Raw genomic sequence first — 14,370 nt, 5'->3', positions numbered from 1 at the left:
CAAGACGGAAAACTCGCTAGACGAAAGAGTTTTCCGTTTTGGAGGTGCTTCGCAAAACGAATCTCCTATGGGCTTGCTTCGCAAGACGACAATGTCTTGCGAGTTCCTGTTGGTTCCCCCCCCTTCTCCCCCTTTTTCTAAGCCGCTAATCCGCTTATCAGCCGATCCGATCAGCAGATAAGCCGATAAAAGAAGCCGCTAATAGCGCTAATCCGCTAATCCTTCAATGGGCTTGCTTCGCAAGACGAAAAAAACCGCTAGACGAAGAGAATCACAGAACGGATTCTTTTCGTCTTGCGAGGCACCACTGTACTCTCGGCTATGACCAATCCATCTTGGGTGGCCCTGCACGGCATAGCTCATAGCTTCTTGGAGTTATTCAAGCCCTTTCGCCATAACAAGGCAGTGATCCACGAAGGGGTGCATCTTGCACACATTTAAAGAGGCTGAAATTGCACAAATTAAACACACGAGAGGTTTTCCCAGCACAAAAAGAGCTTTTGAGTTCTCTACATTGCTTGCCAGGCAAGGACCTCTTGCCACACCGGCTCTGGAAGTCTGGCGATGGTCCTGCAAGATCTGAAAGGAACTTGGACCGCCCTGCAAGATCTCACAAGAGTATCCCAGTCCAGTGCGCGGAGCAGGCCTTGCCCACTAAGCCATGCAGAGAGCTCAAAAGCTATTTTCCTGCTGGGTTTCCCGGCTCTGGGATGCTAGGGATGCTTGAGTATACACATTTCTGTGTCTACATGGAACCCTTGGAACGGAACCCCCTGCATAAGATCTAATTGTATGGGACAGCTTTTGGCAAATGCTGAAGACACACTTTTTTGAAGTACAGTGGTGCCCAGCAAGACGAATGCCTCGCAAGACGGAAAACTCGCTAGACGAAAGAGTTTTCCGTTTTGGAGGTGCTTCGCAAAACGAATTTCCTATGGGCTTGCTTCGCAAGACGAAAATGTCTTGCGAGTTCCTGCGGGGTTTTTTCCCTCCCCCCTTTTTCTAAGCCGATAAGCCGCTAAAAGCCGCTAATAGCGCTAATAGCGCTAATCCTCTAATCCGTCAATGGGCTTGCTTCGCAAGACGAAAAAACCGGTAGACGAAGAGACTCACAGAACAGATTCTTTTCATCTTGCGAGGCACCACTGTATATATTTTTAAGGACCCTCCTTATTTCTCTGATCTTAAGTTGTTTTATGTTGTGCTTTAATTGTTATGCCCCTCCCCCGGGACCTTAGGGGGCTCAAGATTGGAGGAAAATGCTCATAAATCCTTGGCAACCTCAAAAAGTCCCTCTGGGAGAAACACGTTTCTTTACTCTCCACGTGTTTGCAGGGATTTATCTGGTACCCCTGAGGACTAGCAGCTTGCATTTTAAAATAGCTTATTCCGGTGAAGCTGTTGGGTTGGCATTGCCCAGTGATGGCAAAACTGGGGATGTGAAGCAGATACATTTGGTAGACTTGGAAACCCCTCTTTGATGGCTCAGTAATCTCCTGTCTCTTTTTTTTTCCTGTTTCAGCTCAATGGGAAAACATTGCCAAGATCTTCTCCTGCAAATCTATCTTCAGCTGCCTGAGCTCCTGGTGCCAGTCCCCGGGACCCTGCTTTCCACCGAAGGGGCCACCGACAGCAGCACCTGCAAAGTAAGGGCAGGGGGAGAGGAAAAGTGTTGAGAAAAAGCCTGGCCCCTCCATTTTCCTCGAGCCATTCCGGGACAGGCCCCCGCCAGCTACACAGTTCACAAGCCCAGGAAAGCTTCCCTCTGGCAATGAGTTTGAGAAATCCTAGTCGTGATTTCCACTAAGTGATTCATTTGCCTGCCCACTGGGTGGTGATCACCATCTCCACCCCCCCCCAAAGGGTGTCAAATGCTTGACCTTCCAAATGTGACCTGTGCTCTGATTGCCCCCCCCCCAAAAAAAAGCACCCAGTAACCTTCCCCCAGTCCAATGTGAATTGAGGGAGTATTTGAAAATGGGTTGCGGTCTCAAACTTTTCGTCCCTTGCGTTCCATCATCAACCCTAAGGAAATGATCTGGAAACCTGCCATTGACCACCTCCTCTCGGGGAGACTGGAAGTCTCTTTGCAAGTTGTGAGGTTGGAGAAGGTAGATTTAGCACATTCAGTCCATTTCAGGAAGTGTTTGAGCACCCGGCCGATGCTCTCTCTCTCTCTCCCTGCAGCTCGACGCCCTGGTCCACCGCTTCATCACCCTCCTTGCCGACTCCAGCGATTCCAAGACGAGTGGCAGCCGCCTGTGGGATGCCAACATGGCGTGTCGGAAGCTGGCCGTGGCCCACCCCATCCTCCTCCTCAGGTTCTGCTCAGCCTGCGTTGCTTCAGGGACTTGTACATTACCTTTATACCCAGTGCTTTTTTTTTCTAGGGAAGAAAAAGGTACAGGACCTCATCGGGAACAGGCCTTTGTAGAAGTAGTACAGGCGACTCTCCAATTTCACAGGGGTTCTGTTCCGGGCCTCTGCGCACGTAGGCAAAATCACGTATAACGGGGAGCAGCCTGGAGTGACCTAGTGGCTCAAAGAAGAGACCCATCCTAGAGCCCAAAGAGGTCCCATGAGCTCAAAGAGGCCTCCCTGCATGTCAGCTCTGCAGGACACCATGTCCCTCCAGGTGGTGTACGCTGACACCCAGGGAGCCTTCTTCCCCGCGGATCAGCTCTGCAAGCCACCATGTCCTTCTGGCGGGCATGAGCTGACACCCAGGAAGGCTTCTTCCCTGCATGTCAGCTCTGCAAGCCACCATGTCCCTCCAGGTGGTGTACGCTGACACCCAGGGAGCCGTCTTTCCCACGCATCAGCTCTGCAAGCCACCATGTCCTTCTGGCGGGCATGAGCTGACACCCAGGAAGGCTTCTTCCCTGCATGTCAGCTGTGCAAGCCACCATGTCCCTCCAGGTGGTGTACGCTGACACCCAGGGAGCCTTCTTCCCCGCGGATCAGCTCTGCAAGCCACCATGTCCTTCTGGCGGGCATGAGCTGACACCCAGGAAGGCTTCTTCCCTGCATGTCAGCTCTGCAAGCCACCATGTCCCTCCAGGTGGTGTACGCTGACACCCAGGGAGCCGTCTTCCCCACGCATCAGCTCTGCAAGCCACCATGTCCTTCTGGCGGGCATGTGCTGACACCCAGGAAGGCTTCTTCCCTGCATGACAGCTCTGCAAGCCACCGTGTCCCTCCAGCTAGCATATGCTGATACCCAGGGAGGCATCAGCTCTGCAAGCCACCATGTCCCTCCAACCGGCATGCACTGACACCCAAAGAGGCTTCTTCCCCACGGATCAGCTCTGCAAGCCACCATGTCCTTCTGGCGGGCATGCGCTGACACCCAGGGAGGCTTCTTCCCCACGCGTCAGCTCTACAAGCCACCATGTCCCTCCCGGTGGCATGCACTGACACCCAGGGAGGCTTCTTCCCCACGCGTCAGCTCTGCTGGTCCGTGAGTTAGAGGTGCAGCCCTGATTATACGCCCCCCAGGTGCCAAAATGTGAGCTTTCTCCACTCCAAACCACAATCATCCTTCATAACTAACAACAATACGGACAGCAAAGCACTTAGGGCAGTGGTTCTCAACCTGTGGGTCCCCAGATGTTGTTGGACTACAACTCCCATCATCCCTGAGCTCTGGCCTTGCTAGCTGGGGTTAAGGGAGTTGTAGTTCAACAACATCTGGGGACCCACAGGTTGAGAAAGGCTGCCTTAGGGGGAAGCAGTGTAGCTCTGTGGCAGAACACCTCTTTGCATGCGAGAAGGTCCCCAATTCAGTCCTCGGCACCTGCAGGCAGGGGTGGAATTAAGATCACCATCTGAAATCCTGGAGAGCTGCTGCCAATCCAGCGGACATCACGGAGTTGGGCGTGCTAAAGGTTTGACTCAAGGTCTAAGGCAGATTCCTATTTAGATCAGCCCTTTAGTCTGAACGGTGAGGATTGAAAACTTGCTTTGTTTATAGGCTGCAGCACAGCAGCAGAGCACCCGCCTTGTACGGAGTGCGCTGCAGCCATATACAGTGGTACCTCGGGTTACATACGCTTCAGGTTACATACGCTTCAGGTTACAAACTCTGCTAACCCAGAAATAGTACCTCGGGTTAAGAACTTTGCTTCAGGATAAGAAAAGAAATCGTGCTCCGGCGGCACGGAACAGCAGGAGGCCCCATTAGCTAAAGTGGGCTTCAGGTTAAGAACAGTTTCAGGTTAAGAACGGACCTCCGGAACGAGTTAAGTACTTAACCCGAGGTACCACTGTAAACGAGAGCAGGTGAGACCAAGAGTGGGTCAAGAAGGCGGTTTCTGCAAGCGCTGAGGAGGGAAGTGAGAGGCAGATGGGGCTCGTCCGCCTGGGAAGGGAGCCCATCTAGGAGTTGGGAAACTCTGTTTCTAAACCTCCACTTCCTTGTGGGAAGACAGTGCTAAGGAGTAAACCCTGCACAAATCTGGAGTGGAGTCCCTAAGGCCGTTGAGGGGCGCCTTGTACAGCAACTCCTGCAGCCCAGCTGGGGCCAAACGTCTTGCTCTGCTTTCCTTTGGACCCCATCAGTGAGGCTGAGAGGGGGTCTTGTCATCTGGACAGCCCAGGACCCCCTTAGACATTGCCCAGGCTTGCCCCCAAGGGGGCTCACTTTTGTAGGAATGATCACTGGGTGTGGAGCACACTGCCTGCCTGTGGGCAGCCTCAGCTGCCTGCACGCGTGACCTTGGGGTGCGGGGCACACTCCCTCTCACAGATAAAGCCACAGCTGTCTGATCATTTTGCCCTCTGTCTAACCTTTTGCGGTCTCAGTAGCCTGCAGTGTCCTGTCTGTGACCTTTGTGTCTGAGACCTTTGTCTCCTTCGTGCAAGGGGGAAATGACGCGGTGGAAACAGGTGCCAAAGTAGCTTTGTACCACTCCACAGTCTCGGGACTGGAAGATGTGTAAAGGTCACAGCCCAAAATGTACCTGCCTGGGTTTGCATGTTGTGTCAATAAAAGGAGACTCCACAGAGCTGGCTGGCAGCTTGCTTGCAGCTCACCTGTGCTCAGCTCACCTGCATTATCAACTCCTGCCTCATGTCCTTCACTTCAACTTTGGTGCTGCAAATGCAGCAGTTTAACTTCGCCTGCGAAGGTGTACTCCATTGTCTCTTGACACAGGCGGATGCTAACAACAGGCTAAAGGATGGGAAGCCCAAATCCAAAACTCCTTCAGGAAGAGGGATCAAAGAGTAAGTTCTTGCTGCCTGCTGCATAAATGTCCTAAGGCGTCCGCTCTGTCCCCAGGCACCTGCCGATGATCGCGGCCTTGCTGCACGGACGGGTCCACCTCAACTTCCAGGAGTTCCGCCAGCAGAACCACCTCACCTTCTTCCTCCACGTCTTGGGCATCCTGGAGCTCCTGCAGCCGCAGGTCTTCCAGAGCGAACACCAGGAGGCGCTGTGGGACTGCCTCCTCTCCTTCATCCGCTTGCTTCTGGTAGGAGAGGCTTTTCGGGCAGAGAGGGGAGCCATACTCTGGTGGGGGCAGGAGGGGGCTTGCCAAGAAGCTGGGTGCCCTGCAATCTTGTGGCCTTTTGGGGGGTGATGCAGCCATGCACTGTGAACACAGAGCTCCTGGGGTGAGCAGGCTCTAGGCTTGCAAGGTCAGCTTTGCTTTCTGTTGTTATTTCTTTGTTTCAGGGGTTTGGAGAACCTCGGGCCCAGCGGTGAGATGTGGCCCCCTAGGCCTTTCTACCTGGCCCTTGAGATTCCACCCAGGCCCTTCCTAATGCAGTCATACCTCAGGTTGTGTCCACCTCAGGTAGCATTTTTTCGGGTTGTGGACTGCTGAAACCTGGAAGTACCAGAACGGGTTACTTCCGGGTTTCGGGAGTCGTGCGTGCGCAGAAGTACTAAATCACGCTTTGCACATGCGCAGAAGCACCAAATTGCAACCTGCACGTGCACAGGCACAGGTTGCGAATGCTGCAGGTTGCGAATGTGAATCCTGCACAGATCACGTTCACAACCCGAGCGTCCACTGTAATAATAATGATAATAATAATAATGGCCTTCTCAGTGGTGGCACCCACCCTGTGGAATGCCATCCCATCAGATGTCAAGGAAATAAACAACTATCTGACTTTTAGAAGACATCTGAAGGCAGCTCTGTTTAGGGAAGTTTTCAATGTTTGCAGTTTTATTGGATTTTAAATATTCTGTTGAAAGCCGCCCAGAGTGTCTAGGGAAACCTGTTAGCTAGGGATGATGGGAGTTGTAGTCCCAGAACATCTGGAGGGCAGAGTTTGCCTGTGCCTGTTTGATGGATATGTATTTGGTATTGTATCTGATTTACATTTGTAAAATCAAATAAAAATGATTTTGACAATCAAACCTTCAGGGAGGGAGATCCCATTGCGCTGCTGAATGTTTCTTGCTGATGTTGGACTCTCCTTTCTTGTAACTGGAGCAGAAGAAAACAAGCTCGCTTGCCGAGTTCTTCCAAGTGAGATCTTGGAGAGCATTTCTATCCAGCTAAGGCCAATGTGACGTTCCTTTGCTGGTGGTGTTGCTTGAATGGCAATGGGTGGCTCTCGTTCCTTCAGCAAGTGGTTGAGGCCAGACTCCCTCGGGCAACCAGAAGTCGGAATGGCCAGGGTGGGACTAGGCTGGTCTCCCCATTGTCTTAATGTTCTTCCTGGGAGGCTGCCTCGCGGTGGCCCTGGGCTCCCTGGCTTGATAGAAGAATTCAAGGTTCTTCTTCCCATCGACTCCGCCTGTGTGAACCAGCCCTTAGAACACCCTGGGGTACGGGAGAAGGACAAGCCTCCAGGCTGCTTCCAAAATCTCGTCCCCGTACTTATGGCAAAGTATTGGAAAACAGGAAAAGTACCACAAATGTCAGAATGGCAAGTTAAGATTTGTGAGTTTGCCGAGATGGCATAAATGACTGCATCAGTCAGGGGCTGCTCCAGTCAAAAATTCTGTACAGAATGGGAAGACATACATGAAGAAATATGGTGTTAAAGCAGAACTCTTAATAGGTAATTGTTAAGCGTGTAAGGACAAAAGAAGTAATTATAATTTAACAGTTTTCATGTTATTCTATTTTGTTGAAGCAACTAGGGAAAAAATATTATGATGGGAAGATCTCACACAGGTGAAGGGAAGCAGTGGGGAGGAGGGGAGGGTTAAGTTGAATTTGGGAAATAAAATAATATATGGGATAGCAAAGGATATAATAGATTCTTATAGAATAGTAATATATCGTAACCAGAATAGAAGTTCAAAAGGGGAAGTAAATGTATTTTTAGTATTTTCATTATTGTAATAGCTATTATTATTTCTTATCGGTGGAAGGCAGTGTTAATTTAGGCTTCTTTCTTTTGTTGTGTGTATAATTTTCTTAAGTCAATAAAAAAGAAAAGAAAAAAATCTCATCCCTAGTTACCTTTACTTTACTTCAGAGCTACCGGAAGTCTTCGCGCCACTTGGCCGCCTTCATCTCCAAGTTTGTGCAGTTCATCCACAAGTACATAACTTCCAACGCCCAGGCAGCTGTCGCCTTCCTGCAGAAGCATTCGGAGCCCCTTCAGTAAGTCTCTTGCTCTGGGTTTGTCCAGGATGTGGGGCGGTTGGGAGCTCAGAGGAGGGAGATGGGGTAGCCCAGAAGCGATGTGAACACACCCGCGGCCGTTGCTCTCCTTCTCCGCAGCGACCTCTCGTCCGACAACAGCGACCTGGCGATGCTGAAATCTCTCTTGGCCGGCTTGAGCCTGCCCAGCAAGAATGGCGCCGCGGACCGAGGGGCTGACGAGGAAAAGGACGGTGAGTCGTGGGTTTTCCATTTGAGTTTCACCTCTCACATTTGTTTGTTTAAACTTACCGTATTTTTTGCACCATAACACTCACTTTTTTCCTCCTAGAAAGTAAGGGGAAATGTCTGTGCGTGTTATGGAGGGAATGCCTACGGGTGGCGGGGGGGGTGGGATCTGCTGCAGTCGTGAGCAGAGGATCCATGGTTCCCCTTCCTTCCCTCCTCCGTGGCTCACTTTGAAACAGCAAAGCGGGAGAAGAGCCACTGAGTGGGGAGGAGAGAGGGACAGAGAGCCTGCTTGCTTTAAAGGAGCAAAGCAGGAGAGGAGAGGAGAGGAGACTTCTCCCCTTATACCCCTCTTCTTCATTGTTAGCAGCATCCTTCTCCACCCACCCCACGCATGCTTCTTCTCCCCTTAAATCCCTCTTCTGCATTATTAGCAGCATTGTTCTCTACCCACCCAACGTGTGCTCCTTGTCCCTTGAGTGCTTTTCCTGTCCTCCCCACTTAAAACGTGGTTACAAAGCACAGATCCACATGGATCCTCAGGATTTTTGCATTGGGCTATTCCAAACTCACTGTCACATCACATGTCTGTGGCCACAGCATGAACCACAAAAATCATACATCCACTGTTTCGTTTAGAATATTTTTTTTCTTGTTTTCCTCCTCCAAAAACTACATGCGTGTTATGGTCAGGTGCGTGTTATAGAGCGAAAAATACGGTATTTAATGTATTTATATCTCGCCGTTCTCCCAAGCTGGGATTTGAGATAGCTTACAACCTTTAAAGGGACATGGGTGGTGCTGTGGGTTAAACCACAGAGCCTAGGGCTTGCCAATCAGAAGGTCTGCGGTTCAAATCCCCACAACGGGGTGAGCTCCTGTTTCTCAGTCCCAGCTCCTGCCAACCTAGCAGTTCGAAAGCACATCAAAGTGCAAGTAGATAAATAGGTACCGCTCCGGCGGGAAGGTAAACGGCGTTTCCGTGCGCTGCTCTGCTTCGCCAGAAGCGGCTTACTCATGCTGGCCACGTGACCCGGAAGCTGTACGCCGGCTCCCTATGCCAATAAAGCGAGATGAGTGCTGAGCCCCAGATTCGGCCACGACTGGACCTAATGGTCAGGGGTCCCTTTACCTTTACAATGTTTAAAACATCATTACAAAACATGCAATCATAAAAACAATCCAGTTGTAAACAATAGGCAGGTCCCAGGAGTTCAGGGGTAGTTTTAAAAAATAATTTTAGAAGTTGTGTATCCTTGTTTCTCAGTTTGATCCTTTTGCATGGTTTTGTACATTTTCTGGTATTTTATGCATTGTGATTTGTAGTTGTTTTATTGATTATAGATTGGTAATTATTGATAAGTGTAAACTGCTAAATTATTATTTGCTGATGTTTACTGTTGGATTCTAATAGATTATTGAATACATATATTGCTTTATTTTATATAAGTTGCTTATTTTAAAGTTAGGGTGACTTTTTATTTAGGACCTGGTTGTTACTATTAGTGTTTGATGTTTTATTATTATTTTTATGTGTGTTGGAAGCCTCCCAGAGAGGGTGGGACAACCCAGCCAGAAGGGCGGGGTATGAATAAATTATTATTATTATTATTATTATTATTATTATTATTATTATTATTATCCAGCCAGATGGGCGGGGTATGAATAAATTATTATTATTATTATTATTATTACTACTACTACTACTACTACTACTACTACTATTATTACTACTACTACTACTACTACTTCTGGACTCTGAGATCTGCGCACCTAACAGAGCACTAACAAAACCCTCTCCCTCTCTCTTCCGCGCATCTTCAGATGAAGTCCCCGGCGCCAGTTCCTTCCCCCTTGTCAGTGTCTCTCTCTTCACTCCTCTCACTCCAGCCGAAATGGCCCCGTACATGAAGCGACTGTCCAGAGGTCAGGCTGTGGAGGGTAAGTCAAGGCCAATATGGTCTGCATTGACTGGGCCGCAGCTCTGCCCAGGGTTTCAGACAGGGTATTCCTCACGGTGAACATGCTTCTGAAAACGATAACGCATTTTGAAAACACTGATCCAATGCTTGCACAGTGCTGGTACCCAAACGTTGCAGAGGTGGGGGGCAATGTTCAATGGCAGGGGGCATTCAGCAGCAGCAGCAGCAGCATTTTATTTGTATGCCGCCTTTCCATAGTTAAAGCAATAGTCAAGGCGCTTTACAATCTTTGGTTTGGACTCAGTCTGACCCTTATGTTTCCCTCCCCTTATGGTTTTGATCTATGGGCTACTATTAAAATGAGGCTGCATTTTAAATTGTATTTTAACCCGTACAGTGGTACCTTGGGTTACATACGCTTCAGGTTACAGACTTCGCTAACCCAGAAATAGTACCTCGGGTTAAGAACTTTGCTTCAGGATGAGAACAGAAATCGTGCTTCGGCGGCACGCAGCAGCAGGAGGCCCCATTAGCTAAAGTGGTGCTTCAGGTTAAGAACAGTTTCAGGTTAAGAACGGACCCCCAGAATGAATTAAGTACTTACCCCAAGGTACCACTGTATTTTAAATTGTTGTTGTTTTCTTCCCTCCCCTATTACGTTTTTATTGTGATTTTACTGGTTTTAGCTGCCCTGAGCTGCCCTCTGGCCGAGGGAGGGCGGGGTATAAATAAAATATTATTATTATTATTATTATTATTATTATTATTATTGCCAATATAACAAAAGTCATAAACAATAAATAAAACACATCAAAAGGTGCACAACCAAATGGAAAACAATTTCCACATAAATCATAAAATCTAAAACTAAAAGTACAACACTAATATCAATAACAATTTAAAATGACATAGATAAGAAATAAAAACAATTTTAAAAAGGAGCCCTCTTTGTCAAGCAACAGCCGTCCTTTATGGAGCCTGTCAGGCCCCGCCCCAGGCCAGGTGGAGAGAGGCAGGTCAGAGCCCTCCGGCTCCCTTAGGATATACACGTGGCGCTCCTTGCTATGGGGGCCCCCTCAGTGGGGAATCATTTCCCTACAGAAGCCACAGGTGACCTGTGAATCGGTCTAACGCTACTAGGTTTACATCCCAACTCTTGGTGTAATAGCCTGTGAACCAGGAAACTACTGGCTAAATCCTTGCCTCTGCTGTGAATTGCATGGGTGGTCTTAGACAACTTTAACAGGGAGAAATGTAAAGTATTGCACTTGGGCAAAAAAAATGAGAGGCACAAATACAAGATGGGTGACACCTGGCTTGAGAGCAGTACATGTGAAAAGGATCTAGGAGTCTTGGTTGACCACAAACTTGACATGAGCCAACAGTGCGACGCGGCAGCTAAAAAAGCCAATGCAATTCTGGGCTGCATCAATAGGAGTATAGCATCTAGATCAAGGGAAGTAATAGTGCCACTGTATTCTGCTCTGGTCAGACCTCACCTGGAGTACTGTGTCCAGTTCTGGGCACCACAGTTCAAGAAGGACACTGACGAACTGAAACGTGTCCAGAGGAAGGCAACCAAAATGGTCAAAGGCCTGGAAGTGATGCCTTATGAGGAATGGCTAAGGGAGCTGGGCATGTTTAGCCTGGAGAAGAGGAGGTTAAGGGGTGATATGATAGCCATGTTCAAATATATAAAAGGATGTCACATAGAGGAGGGAGAAAGGTTGTTTTCTGCTGCTCCAGAGAAGCGGACACGGAGCAATGGATCCAAACTACAAGAAAGAAGATTCCACCTAAACATTAGGAAGAATTTCCTGACGGTAAGAGCTGTTCGACAGTGGAATTTGCTGCCAAGGAGTGTGGTGGAGTCTCCTACTTTGGAGGTCTTTAAGCAGAGGCTTGACAACCCTATGTCAGGAGTGCTCTGATGGTGTTTCCTGCTTGGCAGGGGGTTGGATTCGATGGCCCTTGTGGTCTCTTCCAACTCTATGATTCTATGATTCTATGAATTACAACAAAACGGTGTGCCTGGAGTGCTTGGAAGAGCTATGTGCTTATTGTTGTTGTGGTGGTGGTGGTTATTTCAATTAATTTATTAATCGCCTCCTAAACTGCCATCTCACGGCGATTTACACATAAAATAACTAAAAACAGTTAAACACACAAAAAACAGGAAATATATTTAAAACACAACTAAAAGCCTAACAAGTGAACACTCCCATTAGAGCCCCATTTATCCAGCCAAGCAAGCCTGTTGGAACTAAAATGTCTCCGGCTGTTCCAGAAAGTGCAGATAGGGGGCGCCTGTGGTATATTGATAGCGATGCTGTTCCACAGAACAGGGGCCACCACACTAAAAGCACTGCTCCGACTTACTGCAGAGAAAGTTTCTGAGATCTTTGGAACTTGCAGAAGAGACTGTCCCGCAGACCACAGCAATCGACTTTGTGTATAAGGGATAAGTTTGATTATGAAGAGCTGTTAGGAAGCAGATTGCGTTCCCTTGAGAGGCTGTCAGCTCCTTCCTCCCCCCCTTTCTTAGGGGTAGGGACACCAGATTGCTCACCCCAGTCTCTTTGTTTCGCCCCACTTCCCAGATATCCTGGAGGTGCTGACCGATATCGACGAGATGTCCAGGCGAAGACCGGAAATCCTTGCCTTCTTTTCCGTATGTTGCCCCCATCCTCGTTCAGTTGTCTGCTTTGTGTCTCTCTTGCTCTGCCCTTGCTCTTGCTCTTCGGTGGAATGTTCATTTCCCCACCCTTTCGGAAAAAGGGTTGACAGAGCTTGTGTCGCCAACTACTTTGGCCATGGGTAGGCAAACTAAGGCCCGGGGGCCGGATCCGGCCCATTCGCCTTCTAAATCCGGCCTGCAGACGGTCCGGGAATCAGTGTGATTTTACATGAATAGAATGTGTCCTTTTATTTAAAATGCATCTCCGAGTTATTTGTGGGGCATAGGAATTGGTTCATTTCTTTTCCTTTTTCCAAAATATAGTCCGGCCCCCCACAAGGTCTCAGGGACAGAGGACCAGCCCCCTGCTGAAAAACTTTGCAGACCCCTGACTTTGGCCAAACTCCTAAGCAGCCTAATCGCCTGTGGCGAGTAAGAATTCCATGCAAGAGGTTAGGTAGCGTTTGCGAAAATGGAAGTCAGTGCTCCGCAAGCAATCCGTACCCTAGGTGGCAGACAAATGGCAGGGAAGCTCCAATGTTGATCTCGATGTGTGGGCAGATTGACCTGGGTATGAGTTTCAGGGTATCCCTTGAGGTACCCTGGCTCCCTTTCATCCCAGCATGCCCTGGGGCTAACAGTAGGTTCCACCTCTTCCTGCTCTGTTTCTGGGCACAAGCCGGCCCTGGCAGTGCCAGTTTTCCCCATGGCCACTGCCAGCCACTGTAGATACTCCAGAGATTTGCCAAAAGGGAACACTCCTGCAGCCAAATTCTTTTACTTCTTGGGGTTGTAGGAGGGGAAGAGAGTCCTGGGCTGGAATGCCCACCTCTCTCCTACAGAAAAACCAACCCTGGAAGTTGCTATCTCTTACTCAGAACCACCAACGGGGTTCTGTAACTATTTATTATTATTATTATTATTATTATTATTATTATTATTATTATTATTAAATTGTTATACAAACAAAACAAAGTATAAAAACATTTCAATTGAATACAAAAAAGAAAAGAAAAGAAACAGAAAAAAAGAAAACAGAGCAAACGCAAAAAGTAAGAACATAAATATAATACAAGGTAACTATAACAGACAGCTCAGAATGTCATTTCTCTACTGAGATGCTGACCCTTCTGGGGTGAATCTCTTTTTATTATACTTTTGGTTTTTTTGACTTCTGTCGACCTCACGGTGGTTCATTTCTTATAACTAAAGCAATTTCTCTGTATTTGAATATATTCCTCATCTTGGTATAAGGAGACATTTTCCTACTTACGGGTTTATTCTAAACACAACCAAATCTTGCTTGTTGAACCTTGACTCGATATTTAGGCATTCCCATTCCTTCTGGACTATTTTATTTGACTTGTTCCTTAAGGCTTCAGTCAACTTAGCAAGCTCAGCTGCTGTAGCCATTTTTCTCTGGTTGGTATATGGTCACGCTTCCAGTACTTGGCTGTTAGTAGGGGTTACTTGCATGGCCCTCCAACGTCCTTTCTCTCTTCCACCGCTCAGACTCACCTGCAAAGACTGATGAGCTCTCCCGAGGAAACCTGCCGGAATCTCGCTTTTTCCCTCGCGCTGCGCTCTATACAGAACAACCCCAGGTGCGGATGGGCAGACCCTGCGTGGAGGGCAGAGCTGATGGGGCCTAGGAACCAACACAGGATGTTTTACTCGAGCCGCTTTGCTCGTAGAGGGCACCCCCTTGAAAACCCCAGGGAGGGGGAACGAATTCCAGACCGTTCCTGAGACATATGACAGAGATCACTCAGTTAGAAACAGAATCAGTACCAGGGCAACGCTGTCCAACAAGGAATGGGTGGCTGTAGATCTCAGGAACCACGTGACTTGGTTGTAAATCTGCAAGAAACAGGAGGCGGTGATGGGTTTGGGTACAGGCCAGCTGCAAAGCCGAACAACTGTAGTGTAAGAACACAAAAAGAGGCCTGGCAGGATCAGGCCCGTGGCCCAT

The 14,370-nt window shown here is 48.6% G+C and overlaps 1 protein-coding gene across 1 annotated transcript in view; it reads left to right on the top strand.

The window, feature by feature from the left end:
* The window catches only part of INTS1 (integrator complex subunit 1), an 87,117-nt gene that overhangs the window by 67,627 nt on the left and 5,120 nt on the right, over nt 1-14,370 (top strand). Inside the window, exons 38-45 of the mRNA XM_082199599.1 lie at nt 1,523-1,646; nt 2,188-2,321; nt 5,282-5,474; nt 7,444-7,571; nt 7,692-7,804; nt 9,624-9,740; nt 12,322-12,392; nt 13,911-14,002. Of these exons, the coding sequence (XP_082055725.1) occupies nt 1,523-1,646; nt 2,188-2,321; nt 5,282-5,474; nt 7,444-7,571; nt 7,692-7,804; nt 9,624-9,740; nt 12,322-12,392; nt 13,911-14,002 (972 nt within the window). The remainder of the gene's footprint in view (nt 1-1,522; nt 1,647-2,187; nt 2,322-5,281; nt 5,475-7,443; nt 7,572-7,691; nt 7,805-9,623; nt 9,741-12,321; nt 12,393-13,910; nt 14,003-14,370) is intronic.

This window comes from Podarcis vaucheri (assembly GCF_965113315.1).
Source record: "Podarcis vaucheri genome assembly, chromosome: 14".
Lineage (NCBI taxonomy): Eukaryota > Metazoa > Chordata > Lepidosauria > Squamata > Lacertidae > Podarcis > Podarcis vaucheri.
The sequence above is the reverse complement of the archived record's forward strand: the minus strand, read 5'-3'. Positions and strand labels throughout refer to the sequence as shown.